At 44.0% G+C, this 18,650-nt stretch overlaps 1 protein-coding gene across 1 annotated transcript in view; it reads left to right on the top strand.

Moving 5' to 3' along the window:
- The window catches only part of DAPK1 (death associated protein kinase 1), a 568,454-nt gene that overhangs the window by 414,718 nt on the left and 135,086 nt on the right, over positions 1-18,650 (top strand). The window contains exons 16-18 of the mRNA XM_085632914.1: positions 2,096-2,293; positions 8,692-8,889; positions 17,512-17,610. Coding sequence (XP_085489040.1) covers positions 2,096-2,293; positions 8,692-8,889; positions 17,512-17,610 — 495 coding nt within the window. The remainder of the gene's footprint in view (positions 1-2,095; positions 2,294-8,691; positions 8,890-17,511; positions 17,611-18,650) is intronic.

The raw sequence follows: 18,650 nt of genomic DNA, 5'->3' as shown, positions 1-18,650 counted from the left end.
GAGGGAAGGGTAAGATGCCCCTAAAGAGAGGGAAGAGAGACAAAAGTACACGAGGGAAGAGACAAAGAAAAAGTCAGGGGAAATGGGCGGAATAAGAGGGTGGAGAGACAACTCCCACGAGGTGTGCCGGATGACAAAAGAAAGCAGAGAGAAGAGGTGATGTAAGGACTGCAGTTAGTGAGAGGAAAGAGACACTAGGAAACAGAGTCAGAGAGAATGGGGTGGTAGATACATTCAGTGAAAGGGAAGCGGGGCAGGAATTGATGTGGGGTGGTTAGGAGGGTGACAGACCGCGTCCAGCGACAGGTGAGCGAGAAGCTTGAGTGTATGATGGGCTGAAGGAAGATAAATACGTTGAGGAGGGATGAGAGAGCTGCAGCTAGCGAGAGGAAAGAGGGACATGAGCTCAGGAGGGGAGAGGGGAGGAAGAGAGATCAGGAGGGATGGCATGACCTGCAGCTAGTGAGAGCGCGTGGAAGTGCGCGAGGACATGCAGTGCTGCCAGGAGGTCCAGGTCCATGCGTAATTAGCTGCTCCCGTCCGGGATTTCTCGTTATGTTCTCGAACTTGTAGTCCTGGATTTCTGTGGGGTGACAGGACTACAAGTTGAAGAATGTAAAGCTAATCCTGGACAGAGGCAGCCAGCCATGCAACTAGGCATATCTGTGCGTGCGGGAAGAGACACGCAAGAGGTCAGGCAGAAAGATGAGTTTGAAGCTGGTGAGAGTGCGGTGCGAGAGGAATACATGGGAACAACGTCCCAAAGTCCCAAAGAAGGGAAGAATAGAGTAACACTGCCCTAGGGTCCGATTATTTCTCACCCTTGTGTTACTTTTTTCCCGTAACATATTTCGCCTACTGAACTGTTTAAAAAACACAAAGGGCGCCGCTTGTCCGCTTCTAAGGGACGCGGCTGCAGTTTGTTACGTGCTGCCTCCACGCGGGAATGTTCAAGGTCAGGCGAATTGTTATTCCTGTAACAGACTCCAGGTGAAATATGTTCCCTGGGGCGTAGCTTCAGTGTGTGGGGGGGGGGGGGGGGAGGGAGGGAGTTGCATTCCCCTAATAAACGTATTTTCTCATGAATAGTTGGGTACAGGTACTTTCAGTCTGGTATTGTGAGGTGTCTGTTGGATTTCACCTGGGCTTGTTGCATCCACACACTGACAAAAACACACTCTCCCTCATCTGTTTTAAAAGCCCTAACATTTTTGTATTTAAGATAATATTGTATTTCTCTCAGTTGATATGCCTACCAATCTGCATTCGTCTCCCTTTCCACTGCCTCTTAAGCCCCTCTCATGCGCCCTGCTTGTCCTGTAATGTATTTTCATATGAATAGTTGGGTACGGCTGCATTCAGTCGGGTAGGGGGAGGTGTCCGTCGGATTTTACCTGGGATTTTTGCATGCACATAAAGACAAAAACGCGCACACACGCTCTCACTGTGCTAAAATGTCCTGCTTATTTCAATGTGTGGGAACGTAGTTCCCGCCCACTCCAACCTCCTCTATTGGTGAGTATAGGTGTAACTAAGATAGCCGCCCACTCCCTCATTGTCTACCCAGTTTCTCAGAAAACCTCTGCCTGTTTAGTCAGGGATTCCTCTCCGAGGCCTGAAGCGGAGGTGTGTGGGATGCAGGCTGAACACAAAGGATGCCATGCTGTAAATGCATTTACACCTCAGCACACTTGTGCACGAGCTCCCTCGCTTTACAATCTAGGAGTATGTTTTCTGATGGATGCAATTACGTAGATTGTCATCTCCTTGACCCTCCGGTCCCATATTTCTCAATCTTGAGAACTCCTCTGCACGTTTCATGCCAAACCGTGTTCTACACAAAAATAATTAATTTCTGAATCAGGCGGGGGTATATGTTAACTATAATTTTCCTAAGTGACAGCAGTGACGACCTGCAGATTCGCATGGCTCGTATAAAAAACATTTTACAAAAAATTCCATGTAGGATATGTAAAGCTCCGTCACTGTTATATGTGTAATGTAAAGAGAATTCTTAAGGACGTGGGCAGACAGACACCTTTATTTCTTCAATATTTTAATGCACTATGCCTGCAACGGTTTGTTCCATGAACAGGAAGAAGAAACCCCACTGCACTGTGCGGCCTGGCATGGTTACCACCCTGTGGCCAAGGCGCTCTGCGAGGCTGGCTGCAACGTCAACATAAAGAACCGTGAAGGAGAGACGCCCCTTCTGACGGCGTCAGCGAGAGGCTACCACGACATCGTGGACTGCCTAGCAGAACATGGCGCCGACCTCGACGCCACCGACAAGGTGAGGAAAGGTTATGTGCAAGGGTGTATTAGATCGCAGACTTTCATAAAACAGAAAGCATATCTTTTGCACCTCTAATTTACTGTCTCAAATGTATTTATGATAGGCTTTGAAATCCCTTTTTTTGTCTTACCCAAATTTCTTTGCAGGATTTTACTTAATCTATTTGCAAATCTTTTTAGCTTTAGGATGCTTCTTTTTAACAACTTTTAGTAGTTTTTAGGTCTCGCGCAGCCTTGCTCGCGCAGCGAGAGTCCTTTTGACCAGGGTTTCAAAACGGAGCCTGGCATCGCACACGCTCGTGCGTGTGCTTTTCCTTTTGGCTTCCGCTATTGGGCTTTGCGTGTTTTTTTTTTTTAAACAGAGCACGCAATAGTCCAAAGGCGGGCGCATTGCTCCGCCCATGGCCTATTGGTGTCTGTTACGCACACCAAAGCCCATGTGGTTTCAATTATCGTTCCCAGACACGGGCGCGATAATTGAAAACATATGGCTCGCTGTGGCGCGCGCACCACTCGCGGGCGTTTTTATTTTTTACATTTCACTGCCGCTTGTTTTAAGTTGAAGCCAGGCACCCATATGGTGTTTGCGTAGACGTCCGAACATGTCTATTAGAGCAGTCTCTGGGCTTATAGGGGTTTATGAGAGCACTCCTGGAGTATGTGCTGTCTCTGCGTATGGCCCAAGGGTCCATGGATGACTGTGAGTGCAGCCTATTTTTTTTTTACACTTGTTACACACATTGTAGCTGCCTGTCGAAACCAGCAGGAATGTTTTGGGTTGTACCCTTCGCTGATTCATCTTGTAATTAATGTGTACAAACCACTCTGCTTTCAGTCGCCATAACAACTTCCCTACATGCCGCACAAACTGGTGCTCTCCACCCAAAATTCAATGGCCTGTTTATTTTAACATGCAGTAGCCGAACAGGTTGTGACATTGTTTATGTGGCCACAGATGAATCTCTTTGAGGTGTCGGGTGAACTCAGCTGAACTAGATGTGGAAGGCTTTCAGTCTTTACACCTACTGATCTTTTAACCTGTAAAAAGCATGTCAGATGCAGACTGTGCTAACCGCCATCAGAAAACAACCCCACGTTAGCATCACGTTGTTTAACTAAAATATGCGTTCCTTGTGATAATCGGTACTCGAGTCTACCGCACCATTGCATTGTATGCAGGCATTACATCTCAAGGTATAGGCAGGAACAGATGTGGCTGCGCACTTTGTCAGAATATCAGAAAGTTTGTTGCTACGTTTTTTTTCTGTCAAATGCTCAGTCCTTGTAGGTATTGGCACCTCACACATGACCACATTAGACAGTGACAGGGCCCTTGTTAATTTGCTTTTATCTGAGTTTGGATAAAGTGTCTGAGCTGTGGAGTGGGAGTTGCATCATCTTTCTCTTCCTCAAATTCATACAATTGGTCCAGAAGCAGAGGAGGAGATATAATTTTTGCGAAAAAGCAAACTGGTGAAGTACATGACTCGAGTATGCATTATCCACTCGGACAGTGTCAGGGTCCGGCAGACTAGCAACAGTAAAGGATGTTCATGCATGCTGTCATGGGAAATAGGCATTTAGAAAATTGTGGTTCATGTGCAAATTATTAAGGTTACGGGGTTGCTGGGAGATTTGAAATGGAGCTGTTTGACCTGCTTTTTCAGCATTTCCTTGTTACAGGTGATTAGAGGGTCCTGAAATCTTCATCTCTTGTGAGCATACATTGGGGCAAGGGCGTAAGACATGCCAAGCATAAGCTTCAGAACACTGCATGTAGCACCAGGGTCAGAATTCAGGTGGCAGACACTGCTTTTTAGTTCTCGCCTCCTAGACTGCGCATGTGCTGTCTGTTGCTAGGTACCATCTCCGTTTACAGATAACTTGGAGCAATTCATTGTTTACCATTGGTTGGTTTCAATACCACTCATTTGCTTGGTTGCTTGTTATTTGTTAGCTTGTGTGGACTTTACCTCCTCTTCAAGAGTTTGTCACTCCCTTGGATCATGGACTAGCTACTTGTATCCTTCAACTTCTCACTTTTTAGCCGCCTTTTTTATTCTTACTTTAAGCACTTCATGAGAGCAATATGTACCTTATGCACAGCTTGAATTATTTTTGTAAGAACATGCCTTATTAGCACACTGGAACGTGGATTTCTAATCTTTCTCTTTTTTTTCCAGTTTTGTATAGCGCTTACTCGACCCAAAGGTATTGGAGCACTAGGTTTTGCAGTACTGAAAGTTTGCGCTTTTGCTGTTGTATTGTTATTTGCAACTCTAATAGCTCAAACTTTCAGTAATGCGAGACCTATTGCATTGCAAATGCTTGTTATTCTAATATTATGGATCTTAAAGTACGATGAGACTTGTATTGTTGGACTGTAATTTTCTAAACGAGTTTGTATTTCTCACAATTAAAAAATAAAAATCATTTGTATGTTTTTATTGCTCTTTTATTTGAAATGTTTTATGGTTCTATTGAACCGAAATAAAGGAAATATGATGATGATGTGCAAGGGTTTTGCAAAGGGTTGAGCTTGTCATTTTTTTCTGAATTCAGTAAATAAAGCTTAAGTTTCAGTCTACTCACTGTACTATGCGGTGCTACTGCCCTTTAAATGCAGATGTCTAGAGGTAATTCTGTTCACTGGAGCTTCGAATAGCAGCTTCATGGCCTATAGTCTTCTATTGCCTTAAGCCAAACCATAATTCAACTGTGTTCTTCAATTACATTTTTTTATCAGAGAACCTTAATAAATGTCACTATCTTTAGATTCCAAAATGTTAAGGTGGTTAGGTTTGGGTTCTGGTTCTAAAATTGTGCAAGCATTTCATGTATTGCATCTTTTTATGTTTCTCCTTGCTCACAAGGGGAAACTTCGGCTGATGAACTATCAATACCCATCAGAGGGGGGCGTTCTGCTAGCCCCTGGGTGGCCTTCCTGGTGATTCAGTAGGAGATAAAATATCCCAGAGTCTGCCATTTGATCATAACCCATTGCCCTTAGATCTTCCTTGGATGATGATCTTGTTTGTGATTCCTACTGAGCATATCTGGTTCCAGGGGGAACTCTTGTCAATCTACTCTATGCTGCTTTATGCACCTTTAAGAAGTTTGGGAAGGCATGTTTTTCTTTCTTAATGCCCTGTGAAGCTTGTTGACGGGCACTCTACCCTGGAATTTGTTTCTCCATGTTAGAAAGCAGCACACAGTGCAGGACCATAATATTGTGTTTTCTTTTTGGACTAAGCCTTTTTAGCACAGGACCATCAGTCATCTTCAGCTATTTTTCCTTGTATTTCCCTCTGCTCAGAGCATTTGAATGTTAGACTCATTCCTCCTGTGAACATTTAACAGTTTGACGCCGGTGTAAGGTTTTTCTTCCGTTGCATCCATAACATTACATAATGTTTTATCAGACTTCTGTGTCAGTTAGGAGATATGTTTGCTTTCTTACCTGTCCAAAGATAGTTTCACGCGAGAACGTGTGCAAAAGTCTGCAGGGCAATAAAATTCGTCCCGGGTTGCCGGAAGGTCCTTTTGAATTTAGATAGGCTTTTTGTTCTCTATGGTGGTCACTCTTGACAGGCATGCATCTGAAACCTCCATTGTTAACAGATTGGCATCTTGCCTCTTGGAGCTTTACATTAAAGCACAAATTTACACTTGAGTGTGTGTCCACACTCAAATTCTGTTAGGAATTGAGTGGATCCACAGTGTCCTGTCCCCCTGAATAGCAACTTTAGTACAGTGATGTGGCCTACTCAAGCAATTTGAAAGCACTTCTCCCTAGGCATCAGCTTCAGAGTGAATGAGATTAAATTGGAAAGATGTTGTACACAAGACATTGAAAAATGTGACAATAAACTGGTATGAATAACTTGTGTGGATGGCGTGCTGCCAACATCTACTTCTAGTGGGATTCATAATGGAGATCAATGTGAACTTAAATGAAGTATTAAATTTGTAGATGAATCAAGAGAGACAAGAGTTATTATTCCATGAAAGTCGAACACAGCAAAACATGGTTTTGTGGTGTTGGAGATGAGTTAGGATAATTTGATAGCTTGATTTAAAACAACTCCCATTTTTACTGAAAATGAGAAGTGAAAAAGTTCTGGAAGGCCTAGGAAGCACATTACGTGGCACTCGTGTGGAAAGAGTAGAAATAAGCAAAGCTAATTATGTTTGATCACACTGCAAGAAAATCTAGCATTTGAACTCCGTACTCTTGAGGTATCACTCAAGTCCTAAGACCACAGACAATAAATGGTGTACAACTCAAGAATGATGCTGAAATGTATGAGTTACTGTATGAACCACATTAATAATTTTCCCTGCCTCCCAAGGGAAGCTGAAATTGGTTTGATTTTTGGGAGCAGGAGGTGGGTCAGGAGTCTCATCCTTTTGCCTCTGAAATTGTAGCACCTATGTTGATCTGCTTGACACTGCTGCAGCTCTTGACATCCAGGGTATGTCCAGTTTACACCCTCCTTCCACTATTGACCAGGATAACTGAGAATACTCATGCAGGGCTTCCCTCATTTCTCCTGAGTGCAAGGTCCCATGTTGTCCACTAAAGCATTCTTTCTGAGAGGCCACCAGTGATTTCTAAGGTTGTAAAATGCTCAACCTTATATCAGTGCGGTTTTCCAGTTATTAGATTTCATTGAATTGCTGAGTGTATATTGGCGGAGGTAAAAGAACAGATTACAATATTTGCAGCAATTGCTAACCTGCTATGAATTCTCTCACATCTTTTACTGAGCCTTTTCTGCCCGAAGTCCACGTGCCTATTCCAGTTCAAGCCATCATGGATTCAGGAATACAGTTCTTGTAATGCACTGTATATGGTGTGCTCCAAAAGCTACCACATAAGGTGGAACATGTGTAACTACTTAACCTCTTCCATGCTCATGACGTCTCCCGGCCGTCATGAGTCACGATGGGCGTGTGCGGACGACGGCCGGGAGACGTCATGACCACGCCCAGGAATGGAATGTCCAGCACTGCGGCAGCGCTGCGGCGGAATTTGCGCCGCAGCGAAGAGGTTAATGCTTTCAGCAGCCACCAAGGTCACCTATAGAATACCCATTGCAAGAAGGTTTCACAGATACCTAATGAACTGAGTCAAGCCAATAGCTTTCACACAATTTGATAAGGAAACAAATACACACCAGCTCGTGTTCTCCACTCTTGCTCTTTTTATCTCCTCTCCATTCCCAGAGTAAAGGGTTGCTTTGGAAGCAGTCACTGGCTTTAGATGTCCTGTCACTATGCAATGATCTGGTGCAATGCAGTCTTTATCTGACCAAGTGTGTACCACTTCTAAAATCAACTATTTCATTAATGTGGTCAGAGGTGCTTACCAGCAAAAGCGGGTGACTGATAGTCATAAGGTTCTTCTTACGCAGGCATCTGCTCTATAAAGGACAGAATTGAAGTCCATCAGGGAACTATATCTGGAAGATTAATAATGTTTAAAGACAATATATTGATAATGCTTAATTGGAGACTAAGAATCCTAGTACTGAACCGCAAAGGGAAGAAGTCTACATGGATAGTTTATATGAAGAAGTTTGTTGTGCTTCTCTGCACAAACCCAAAGACCTGTTCAAAAAAGGAAGTCTACTTTCACATGCTTCTCTTTAGCTTGAAGCAGACTTCTGACTTTTGTGGAGTTTGTGGGATTTACAAGCACTTAGATTTCCATAAGGGGTCATTCTTCTAATCGGGTGGATTGTCCACTAGAATAACCATCTGCCTATCTATATATGCTTGAAATGTGCATTTGCAGGCTTTCCTAATGCGCTCCACTAAGTAAATATTTTCCCTGTGGTGAAACGCTTAACCCATAACCTTAATGACTTTTGTAAAGGTTTCCTTCTCATTCCCACCTGCAATATTACCGTCCTTTGTTAGCAGTAACTTTGAGTGTTTCAGGCCAGATATGTTTAGTAAATCTGACAAACTTCTGAATTTCTCGTTCCATGCTTTCTGCCCGCTTGCTCACTCTCTCTTACCATTCATAACCCTACATTTAGGATGGTAGATGAACCACTATGCTAGTGGATTCTCTCACATTATAAGTTTACGCCAGAAGAGTTTAAAATTGCGCTTATTTCAGGCCTGCGGGCCATGATGTGGAATTCACACCTATGACTGTCTTTTTTATGTTGTTGTTGCAACCTAATCTCTACTTATGTACCTCAAAAAAGGTTGCAAAACTGACACAGAAAAAGGCCATGATGAGAAATACAGCAGACCATGTGTCCAAAAGCTCGGGACACCTTCATCGTGTTGGGATAGTGGGCACAGAGTCATGGGGTCCTTAAGCAGAAAGTTCATTTTAAATCTGACACATGACTGATTTCGGCTCTTTTGTATTTTCAGGATGGTCACATAGCCCTGCACCTTGCAGTCCGAAGATGTCAAATGGAAGTTGTTAAAACTCTCATCAGCCAGGGCTGCATTGTAGATTTTCAGGATCGACATGGCAACACCCCAATGCATGTGGCCTGCAAAGATGGGAATATTCCTATTGTAATGGGACTCTGTGAAGCAAACTGCAGTCTGGATATTACAAACAAGGTGAGTGATACCTTGCAGTAATTTGTATGTTTAAAGTTGCACCTTTAAAGTGAGTAAGAGGCTGAATGCTGTACTTGGTATCGGTCTTCTTCATAGTAGAGTGTAACTGAGCATGTCTGTTTGACCATATGATAGCACAACTTTGCTTAACTGCATTCCGTACACTTATTTTGAACTGAATTGACCATTTCCCTTTCTACTGTGCCACCTTTCTACCACTTCTTGGTGCTCCTCACCTGAGGTGATTTAAAGCCGACCCATTCTACACCTATTTTGTTATATAGAGAACAAATCTGTAATCGCTGCGTACTCCTTTTATCCTTTTTTCATACAAGACAGGTGGAAACGTGTAGATTGGATCCCTTTTGTTGTAATGGTTTCCCGCTCCTAGGCACTTCCTGTTTTAATAAACTATTTTCTGATAGCTATTCTAACCACAGGTTTCTCCACTTTAGAATATAACCAGGCGCCAGACTCTTCTGGTTCCCACTGGTGTGTCTTTGAGCTCCAAGAATCCTTCAGGTTCTGCACTGGCTTCAATACTGACTTCTTTGGCAAAAATCTGCGGTGGTCCCTTCGACGTCAGTGCCTGCGTGACACCACCAGAGCAGGACCCTTCATGAAAACCAGTGTTTGACATTGATCCAGTCATTTCGCCTTAATTGACCCAGACGCATCTGATCACCGTACAGTCAGATTAAAGCAAAACGCTGCCTGTGCTGCGAAGCTGCCCTCAGGTGCACCACCTACTTTTTGGCTCAGACTTTGATCAGAGTCTACCAGCACTTGGAAATGTCTTACCCGCACACTATGGTGATGGCATGGACTTACAGGAGGTCCGTGGGCTCTAAACTTCTCCTTTCTCTTAGGCTTCATTACAATTCAATGAAGCTCTTTACTTACTGACACATCACTGGGCACCTTGGCTAAACCTTGTTCTTGCTCACTAGTGAACTGGGAGGTAACCAGACGATACAGACCAATGCTAGGCAGCCCCGATTTTTGACACCACATCCCCCTCCTGAGAGTCTGGTAGTCAAGGCTTCCACCAGTAAACGAGGATTGAGGTATTTAGGAAGCAAATGTTTACATCAGCCAGCTTTGTGTTAATGGCGGTCAGTGCCAGTTGTCTGCTTGGACAATATACACATGCCCTCTGGGATATTGTCAACAAGATGTTGCTGGCGGTCCCTGAGGAATTTCGGGTCTCCCTGGCTCAAACCATTCAGGATGGTTAGTATGAGACCAGATATGTTATGCGGATTTGCCTGGATACTACCTTATGCTTGGACAGAGTTGTCGGCCCTAGTGTGGTGCTCCGTCACCATGCTTGGATGTGGTCTGCAGGCTTTTCTCTGGATGTACAAGGTTCACTTATGGATATTTCCTTTGACTGATCTCCCCTATTTGATGAGAACGCAGATTCTGCCCTGTAACACTTCAAGAAGGGAAAGGCCATGGCACATTCTTTGAGTCTCTCACTGCCTGCCAATTTCAATAATTTCATCCCATTTAAGGCTGTTCCAGAGGATTGGGATACTGGCACCATCAAGCCCTTGTCCATCCCAGCAGCAGACATTCCACCTCTTTTGGGGTCTGGGATCACCCAGTCAACGTACATGCCACGAGGGGCAGCTACCTTACCAGTCCCACATCCCTGCAACATCAGCCTCCAAGCCGCTTTCGTTTCCCTTAGGAGAGCACAACCACCCTGTTTGAGACCATATCAAACATTTCCTCACTGGGTGGAAAGCTGTAACAGTCGACAGTTAGGTCCTTCTTATTGTTCAATGGCGCTGTGCCCTTCCATTTCTTTCTGACCCACTCCTTCTTCCATCCACATCAGAGCGGCTTTTTAATGAAAACCTTTATGTCCTGTTGGGCTCCTGCATCCTGCTCATCGACTATCCCAGGTGGCATAGTCTGGCTCTGCAGTGGAATATGAAGTCTCAGTGGAGCCAGCACCGAGGGAACCTGTCGGAATTCCTCCAAGTTTCAGAGGGAACTGCAAAAAATCTTCAATGGTGGCTTCTCAAACGCAATTGGACCAGTAGCAGACCCCTCTCCCTTCCCCTCCAAGAGCTGATAATGGTGACAGACGCGAATTCAGAGGACTTTGGTCTTGTACGGAAACTCTGCTCCACATCAGTCTGTTGAAGTAGCAGGCCTTTAATCTGATATTGAAGGCATTCCTACCACCCATCCATGCAAGGCAAGTACAGATCTTATGGAAAACACAATCGCCAGGTGACACTGGATCAAGAAAGGTGGTGTGGGTTCCAGGGTCCTAAGCTTAATCACCTTATGGGACCTTTGAATGCCAGGGTGGACGAGCTTATCTGACAGCTCCTGGTGGAACACAAATGTCAGTCAGACCCTGAGGTGGCCCTAGGCATTTTCCCACCATGGGGAGGAATCTAGATGGTTCTTTTTGCCACTGTCAAGAACACACAGTGTCAAAACGGTTGAACACTGGAGTTTTCCAAAATGTCTCTCTCTGAGTGAGGCATTCTGGCTATTGAGTTGAGCATGGAATTCCTGTACACCCTTCCGCCTCTGCCTCTCCTGCCCTGGAATAAGGAAAAAGATCCGTAACAAACGGGCCCAGGCCATCCTAGTGGCCGTGGATTGGGCCAGGAGAGTATGGCACCCAGAACCTCTGGATATGAACGTCTGGTCCCCGATTAGGATTCTGCTTCAGGAGAATCTTCTGTGAGGGCAGCTGGGCAGGGTTCTGCACCGAGCCTGTGCAATTTACACCTTGATACATGGAGATTGCGTGGTTGTAGTTGACTGCATTTGATCTACATCCTTAGATCCTAGATGTTATCCTTGTTGCATGGAGCCCCACTACAAAGTCCATTTATGCTGAGTACTGGGATCAATTTTGGCCTGGTGTAGAGTCCGCAACACAGACCCATTACAAGCCAAACTCTCAGATGCTTTGTTTTTCTCTGGTCCACCAGTGACTTTAAGCAGGCTCCATTAAAAGTTATTTTTTTTAACCTTCCGGCCTTATCCACCCAATCTTTTTTTGATGACACAGGAGAATCTCAAGTTGGTCCTGACGTTCCTCACGTATGCTCCGTTTGTGCCTGAGTGAATATCAGGTTCCCTCAATGCAGCCACTCTACACCACCTTTTTCTGGGCAAACTGGTGTTGAGGACCATGGTGGTCTTTTTGCCAAAAGGTGTGACCTACTTTCCTGTCAGGCAATCCATCACCCTCCCAATGATTTTTTTTTTTACGCCATGCCCCTCAAAACAGGAGGAGAGGACTAATTGGCTAGACCCCAAAAGAACCTTGAGCTTTGTGCATCAGTCACACCAGAAACCACCAGCTGGATGATCAACTTTTTGTGGGGTTCTCTGGGGCAAAGAAAGGTTAGGTGATGTTCTGGACATTTGTCAGACTGCAATGTGAGCATCGGTTCACACAGTCACAAAGCAACACTGCCTTGACAGCCAGGTCCAACGTGAAGAGCACTTTTTCTATTCTGTCCTGCAGCACTTTTTGGTATGAGGCCATTCCACAGACCCTCCACTTTGGGAGGTGCTGTTTTGGTATTTATTTGAAGGGTGTGGAATCTGTGATTAGATGTATCCATCATGAGGGCAAGTTACTTGCCTTCTTAACATTCTTTCTAGTGAACATTCTATCTAACAGCAGATTCCCACATCCCTGTTCCATGGAATGGTCTCTTTTCCCACCTCAAAAGGTCCCAAATTGGAGATCTACACACTCGTACCTCTCATTACTTTTTTCCTCCTGGTCCGAGCGTGGATAGAATCGAGAAAGAAACTGCCATGTGTGCAGGGGTGGCGCTCATGATTGTTACTTCGAGGAGGGAATGAAAGTCAATTCGGAGCAATATGGCGCTGCCTAGTGGTGTGCAGGAGGACTGCTGTGAAAGCGTCTGGATCCAGTCTGGTGCCTGGGGATATTCTGTAGTTGAGGACTCTGCGGTTAGATAGACCACAAGAAAGAGCATTACTGAAGGTAATTAACTTGTTCATTGGGCTCATACTTTCACATGTCTGATCCTCCTTAGCTCCCTGTGCCCCAAGTGACAAATCATGGATGCATCCATTCCCTGTGTGTCTGATCCTTCTTTACCCCCATGCCTGGTCTTTTTGTGTTCTATCATACTCTCAAACTGCTTGTCTGATTATTTTTTTTGTTGATTTTTTTTATTTATCTAACCCCCTGCATGTCTGATGCTGTCTGACCCTCGACCCATTCTTGTCTGCTTTTTAATTCCTCCTTTACTTGTGTCCAGATCTCTTTAACCTAGTGGCTCTCCCCCACCGATCCAGTTCTTGGTGTCACTCCCTTTAACACTGTCCATGTAATGCTTACATATCCAACTCCTAAACTCATTATGCAGTCCTCCTTCCCCTCAGTCAGTCTGCGTAGAATGTTACCTAGATCATTTACCCGGCCTCACCCACCATCGCATTGACCCTGTAGTGGTTTCTTAGCATTACATTTATGGTACACAAATTGGACTCTGTGAGTTAAACCCCCCTACACTCCCCTCAACTAATCATTACTGCAGATGTTGATTTGCAACCATTTGTTGACACACATTTGAGGTGTTGTGTGATAAAAATGATCTCACTGTCCTTATAGTCAAACGCTTTTTGCCTCTATTAATTGTAAAGGAGTTGCATCCGGAGTAACTAACATGTTGCATAGAAACCAGTTCTACACAACGTCTGAGAAAGTCCAGATTGTTGTACAGTCTCTGAGCAACCAGCGCTTAGAGGTTAGCTCTGTTGACCTGTAAATCTTTGGTTCCTCCCCAACATCAAAGAGTTTACCTTGTAGTCGGGTAATGGGAGTGCAAAGATAATGGGTTGGATAAACACCCCCCTCTCCTGGGAGACTAATAATGCTGTCCATCAGCAGTGCGTGGTCTGTGAACCCAAGAGCCAGACATGCCCTGACAGCCCTCCTGTCCGCCGCTGACCTGCGTCAGTACCTAGAACAGCACCCCATAGGAGACCCACTTCACCAGGCATGTCTATCTGAGCCTCTCAAGCAGCTCGCTGGAGCCCTCGCGGTGAAGGAATCCTTTCACATCGTGTGATGATATCACCCAATATAATCATTCATAGGCTGAAACTTGTAACCTACGAATAATGCTACCGTAGTACAGTGTGCTGAAGTCACCACAGCCAACATGCTGGCGCTACATGAAACTCTGCACATAATACAGACATCTTGTTTAGGCTATAATTGTGTTTCTCAGGGTGATAAGCTTTTGGGTAGAGAGTGTAATGAAGATGGTTGATTCACAGATAAGTTTCAGGGTATTGTGTGTGTGGACAACTGTGTGAAACAAAATTATTCAGAGTCGCTTTTGCCCGGGAGGTGGGACGGCTCTCCCTTGTCCTCGTTCAGAGGCTTACTTGCAGCAGGGGGGGTTGTACAGGCATTATCTGAGCAGCAGGTCTGCTATTCGTGTCCTCTGAACTGCTGAGCGCATTCCTGACTTGGGGCCTTGTGCTCTGTGACCTTCCACCCAGCTCTGAGTGACAGCAGGAGACCTGACCCTGAGGGTCCTTCTCAAAGCTGAGCTTCTCGGACCATACCAGGCCTGGTCAACGGCACAACGCATTCTGAAGGGTGACCTTTAGCCCTCCTAAAGCCAGTGTGGGGCTTTTAAGGGAGTTTTTCCTCGGCCTTCTTGTTTATGTTGAGCCACGGGTATGGAGTTTACATGTGCCATGACCGAGGCACCTGTGAGCTGCATCGGGGACAGTTTGTAGAGAGTTGGGGACAGTTTTCAGACTGCGGACAGTTAGAAACGGAAGCCACTGCCCGCTGCTTCACTTTTGGGAGGTGAAGGTTAGAGCTGAATCAGTGTTTACACCCGGGTGTTTACTTTTTACTGTGGCTTGTGCTCTTGCAGGGGTTCCCAGCCACGTGCATCCTGCACTTTCCCCTGCACTTGAGATTCTAGCTCCGCATCTGACACACGAGGGTTTAGACCGCATTCCTTCAACCACTGACAGTCATGATCCAGGCATTTTGTGGCGCCCTTGCTCTGTAAAGGTTTCTGATGATGGCCAAAAGCATGAAATGCGCACAAGAAGATCTGCAGCACTGCCCGGTATATCCTAGACTGCAAACATAACTGGAAAGGCCCCCCATCTCCACTGTCACAGAAGCAGCTTCAGATAATGGCCCCTCCATGTACCAGAATTCCTTGGGTCCACCAGCTGTGCACAATACGTTAAGGCTGGGCTGTAGGAGTCAGCAAGGCTGGTGACATCTGTCCTACCCGTGGGCCCCTTGCCAAGTGGCCTGTGCAATCACATCAGCTGTTTGCATGTAATCTTATCTTGTGGGTTAATAATGGTGAATCTAATTTCCCATGCACCATTTTTCATGCTTTATTAGCATTATTTTGATGAGTGAGCCAGCAGGAAAGCAGGTTAGTGCCGACTCCCATCTCCATTGCTATTAATACGGTTTTCTTACAGGTCTTTTTGTTTCATTTGTGATGTGAAGCAGGAGTTCAGCATCTGTGTTGCGCACTTGTTATGCATAAGCTCCAGTGCCTCTATGCAAGGCGCGTTGTGTCTGCAACACTTTTGCAGTGGTGTCAACTATTTGCTGGAAAGAACTGCTGTAGGAACAGAAAACTTATTAATCGGTCAGAAACAGCTTCATAAAACCATTTTGATATTGGACTGACATTCATAATGCATTGGATGCACAGCTCACTTTTTGCTGCGACATTTTGCATTATTCACATCTGTCTGTTTCAGTACAGGCACACTATGTACAAATGCATGAAGGGCACCCTGTGCATTTCTTTGCAGATCACAATTTCAGCATTAGCTCACTTGTTCGTGAGGTAGAGCCGTTGCTAAGCTTCAGCCCGGCTTTTGTTTAGACATATTTGCATTAAATGGAAATGGTTGTAGAGAACATGCTATATAAAATAAGTCTATATTGAGATTCAACTACCCCACTTTTATGGAGGTGCCATAATTTGGTACTGTATGGAGGACAGGGAGTTTTATCACCCCACTGTTCTCGAACACTGGGTAATACCTTTTTAAAACGTATTCTTTAAAGGACATTGGTTCAGTCAGAATCTTTCATAATGAAAGACATGAAAAATTATTTTTCATGAATATATAAAAAAACACTTTTATCTGGAATCTTTACCTTAACTCCTCTGCAGTTCCCACATATGGCTGTTGGTAAGTTTCCGATCACACTACAACTTCCAGTAATTCACGTGTCCAGAATAATGCTTGAAGAATATTCATAGTTTTAGGGAGTTAACTCCTTCAGTCCTTTGGGACTGCTTTATTTGCTTTTGCCAAGACTGCAGTTTTTCATCCTTTGTGGTTTACAATAAACTTGCTACACATGTATTGTACAAAACAGAGGTCCCTTCATAAATACTTTAAAAAGAATTACAACTAGTAGACAGAAGTAGGCTACTTTCAAGGGCCGAAGTGTTTAGGAAATCATTTAAATTAATTAACGTTTACTTACATGAAAGAGGAGAACGTTAAGAACCCAAACTAAAAGTGGAACTGAAAAAGCTTAAACAGCACTTTATTTTAATGGGTGTAAAGAAATGTAATCAATTGAAAGACTTTACAGGGTCTACATAAAAACTGTGAGGTGACTGGGCAGTGCCCTCAGGTGAAGCAACATGAAAAGATGTCAGAAACTGGTATCACACATAAAAACAAACAACAATGCTCTGGAAGTATTTATGTAGTGGAATGTGGAACCCGGGATCAGTCACTTTTTGGAGTACTAGACCACATTACCAACACATTAATCTGTGTCCAAAAATACTTTTGACCATCTGCACTTATTTTACTGGAGTCTTCATCAGGACATGGCCAACAGACCGTTCTAGTAGCAATCCTGAAAACGAATGTGGTAACGCAACTCTGTTATCTGTGTCTAAGGACTAGTCTAAGAATTTGTGTTGGTACTTAATTTGTTGCCCTGTCCTAAGAACAAACATAATTGTGAATGCGTTTGATTGATTCCTTAAACACATTAGGTGTGAAAGTAGTCGATTTCTTATCGCTCATACTAACCTTTTTTTAAGAGTCTTCAAAGGAACCTGTGTTTTTGTGCTATTATATATCCAGGTTCCTAGAAATGAAGGCTGCCCCACTGTTTTGAATTAACATTTGTATACGCACAATCTGCCGCTGGTCCAACCTGACACGGGACAGGGTACTCCCGTACATCTGCCTCACATGAAAGTGGCAGCCTATTGGAAAGATGCCTTTCTCTCAGAAGAGTCCGATTCTATAGAGCCAATATTCACAGCTTTTGCAATACGTACAATGGATTTCTTAATGCTACGTTTAATATGCACCTGTATTTTAAAGAAAAATTTATTTTTCAAGAACAAATATTTTGGGTGAAAAAAACAGTTTTGCTAAAAATTTAAACTTTTTGGGATGGAATTTCTCCATTATTGTCAAGTAGATGTTTAGTCTTCTAGAATGCAGTGATATTCATCGTGGATAATGAATGAAAACTCAGAATGCTCTGTGTGGGCCACCTAAAACCACCTGCTTGTTTGAGTTCCTATGTAACCTTACTGTGCATGTTTTCTTTCTCAGTATGGAAGGACACCTTTGCACCTGGCAGCAAGTAATGGGATACTGGATGTTGTGCGCTACCTCTGTCTTGTTGGGGCTAATGTGGAAGCTTTAACGTCTGTAAGTATGCTTGGGACCCCCAGCCTGTATGTTTTTACACTGCTAAGCCATTTTCATCTTTATGTTCCTCAAGGGCACCAACATTCTCTGTTTGCATTGTGAAACATTAACCTGACCAGCAGTATATTCCTGTGAATGAATACCCAATGTCGCCATAGTCTCTACTTTCCCATCACATGTTTGTAGCCATAAATTCTGTAACCATAGAAGGCTGCCTTCTAACAATTGAGAAATGTCTTTGGAAATCAACTGAGCCTTACGTTTTCTGCATCAGACACTTATTGGAAGGAGAAACTAATAGGCATTTTCTAGAAAGATCAAAACAGACTGGCGTCACCTCCTATTCCTGACTCGCTTTGTTTAGCTTTTTTCCTATCCTCAGGCATTACTGTTGTTAAACTGTTTTGCATTGGTTCTTCATTGATGAAAACAGCTGGGGAGATCATGTTTACTGTTTTTTGTTTTACAGTGGCACATGCCGCAATACATACCCATTAATTTTAGGGGGGGGGGGGGGGGGAGGCTGGCTGCAACAATAACTGACTGGCTATTTGGTAGTCCCGGAACTGCTTTTGTTCCCTGCAGTCTCTGGGGACATGAAGGCAACTGAAGAAACACAAAGTAAGCATGACTGCCAGAGTGCGGTTTACTTTCTGTTGCTTGCTTCACCTGTAGCAGAAAATCAAAGGCTGTAAAGGAATTAATAGTACGATAAGGTGTTATCTCTGTTATCAAAAAAACAAAGGGAGATGCCCTAGAATCCAATTGGGACAGGGTGAGATAATACAAAACTAAAACAGTCCCCTTTATGACCATGCAGTAACCCTACACATTCTTGTATTCATTCATTCAAGCAAAATATGCCACTGGCCTATATAACAAAAACTACGTACGTCAGTTGAGCACAGTTAAAAATTAAACAATTCCAAAAACATAACGTTTTAAAGCATACATTTTTATTTTTGTTCTATGCAAAAAAGAGGGATTAGCCTCCACAATTTAAAAAAAAAAACAATTCATATACAGAAAACAGACAGTCG

Source organism: Triturus cristatus, chromosome 2_1, assembly GCF_964204655.1.
Source record: "Triturus cristatus chromosome 2_1, aTriCri1.1, whole genome shotgun sequence".
NCBI lineage: Eukaryota > Metazoa > Chordata > Amphibia > Caudata > Salamandridae > Triturus > Triturus cristatus.
Note: the sequence above shows the minus strand (reverse complement) of the source record. Positions and strands in the feature narration are given on the sequence as shown.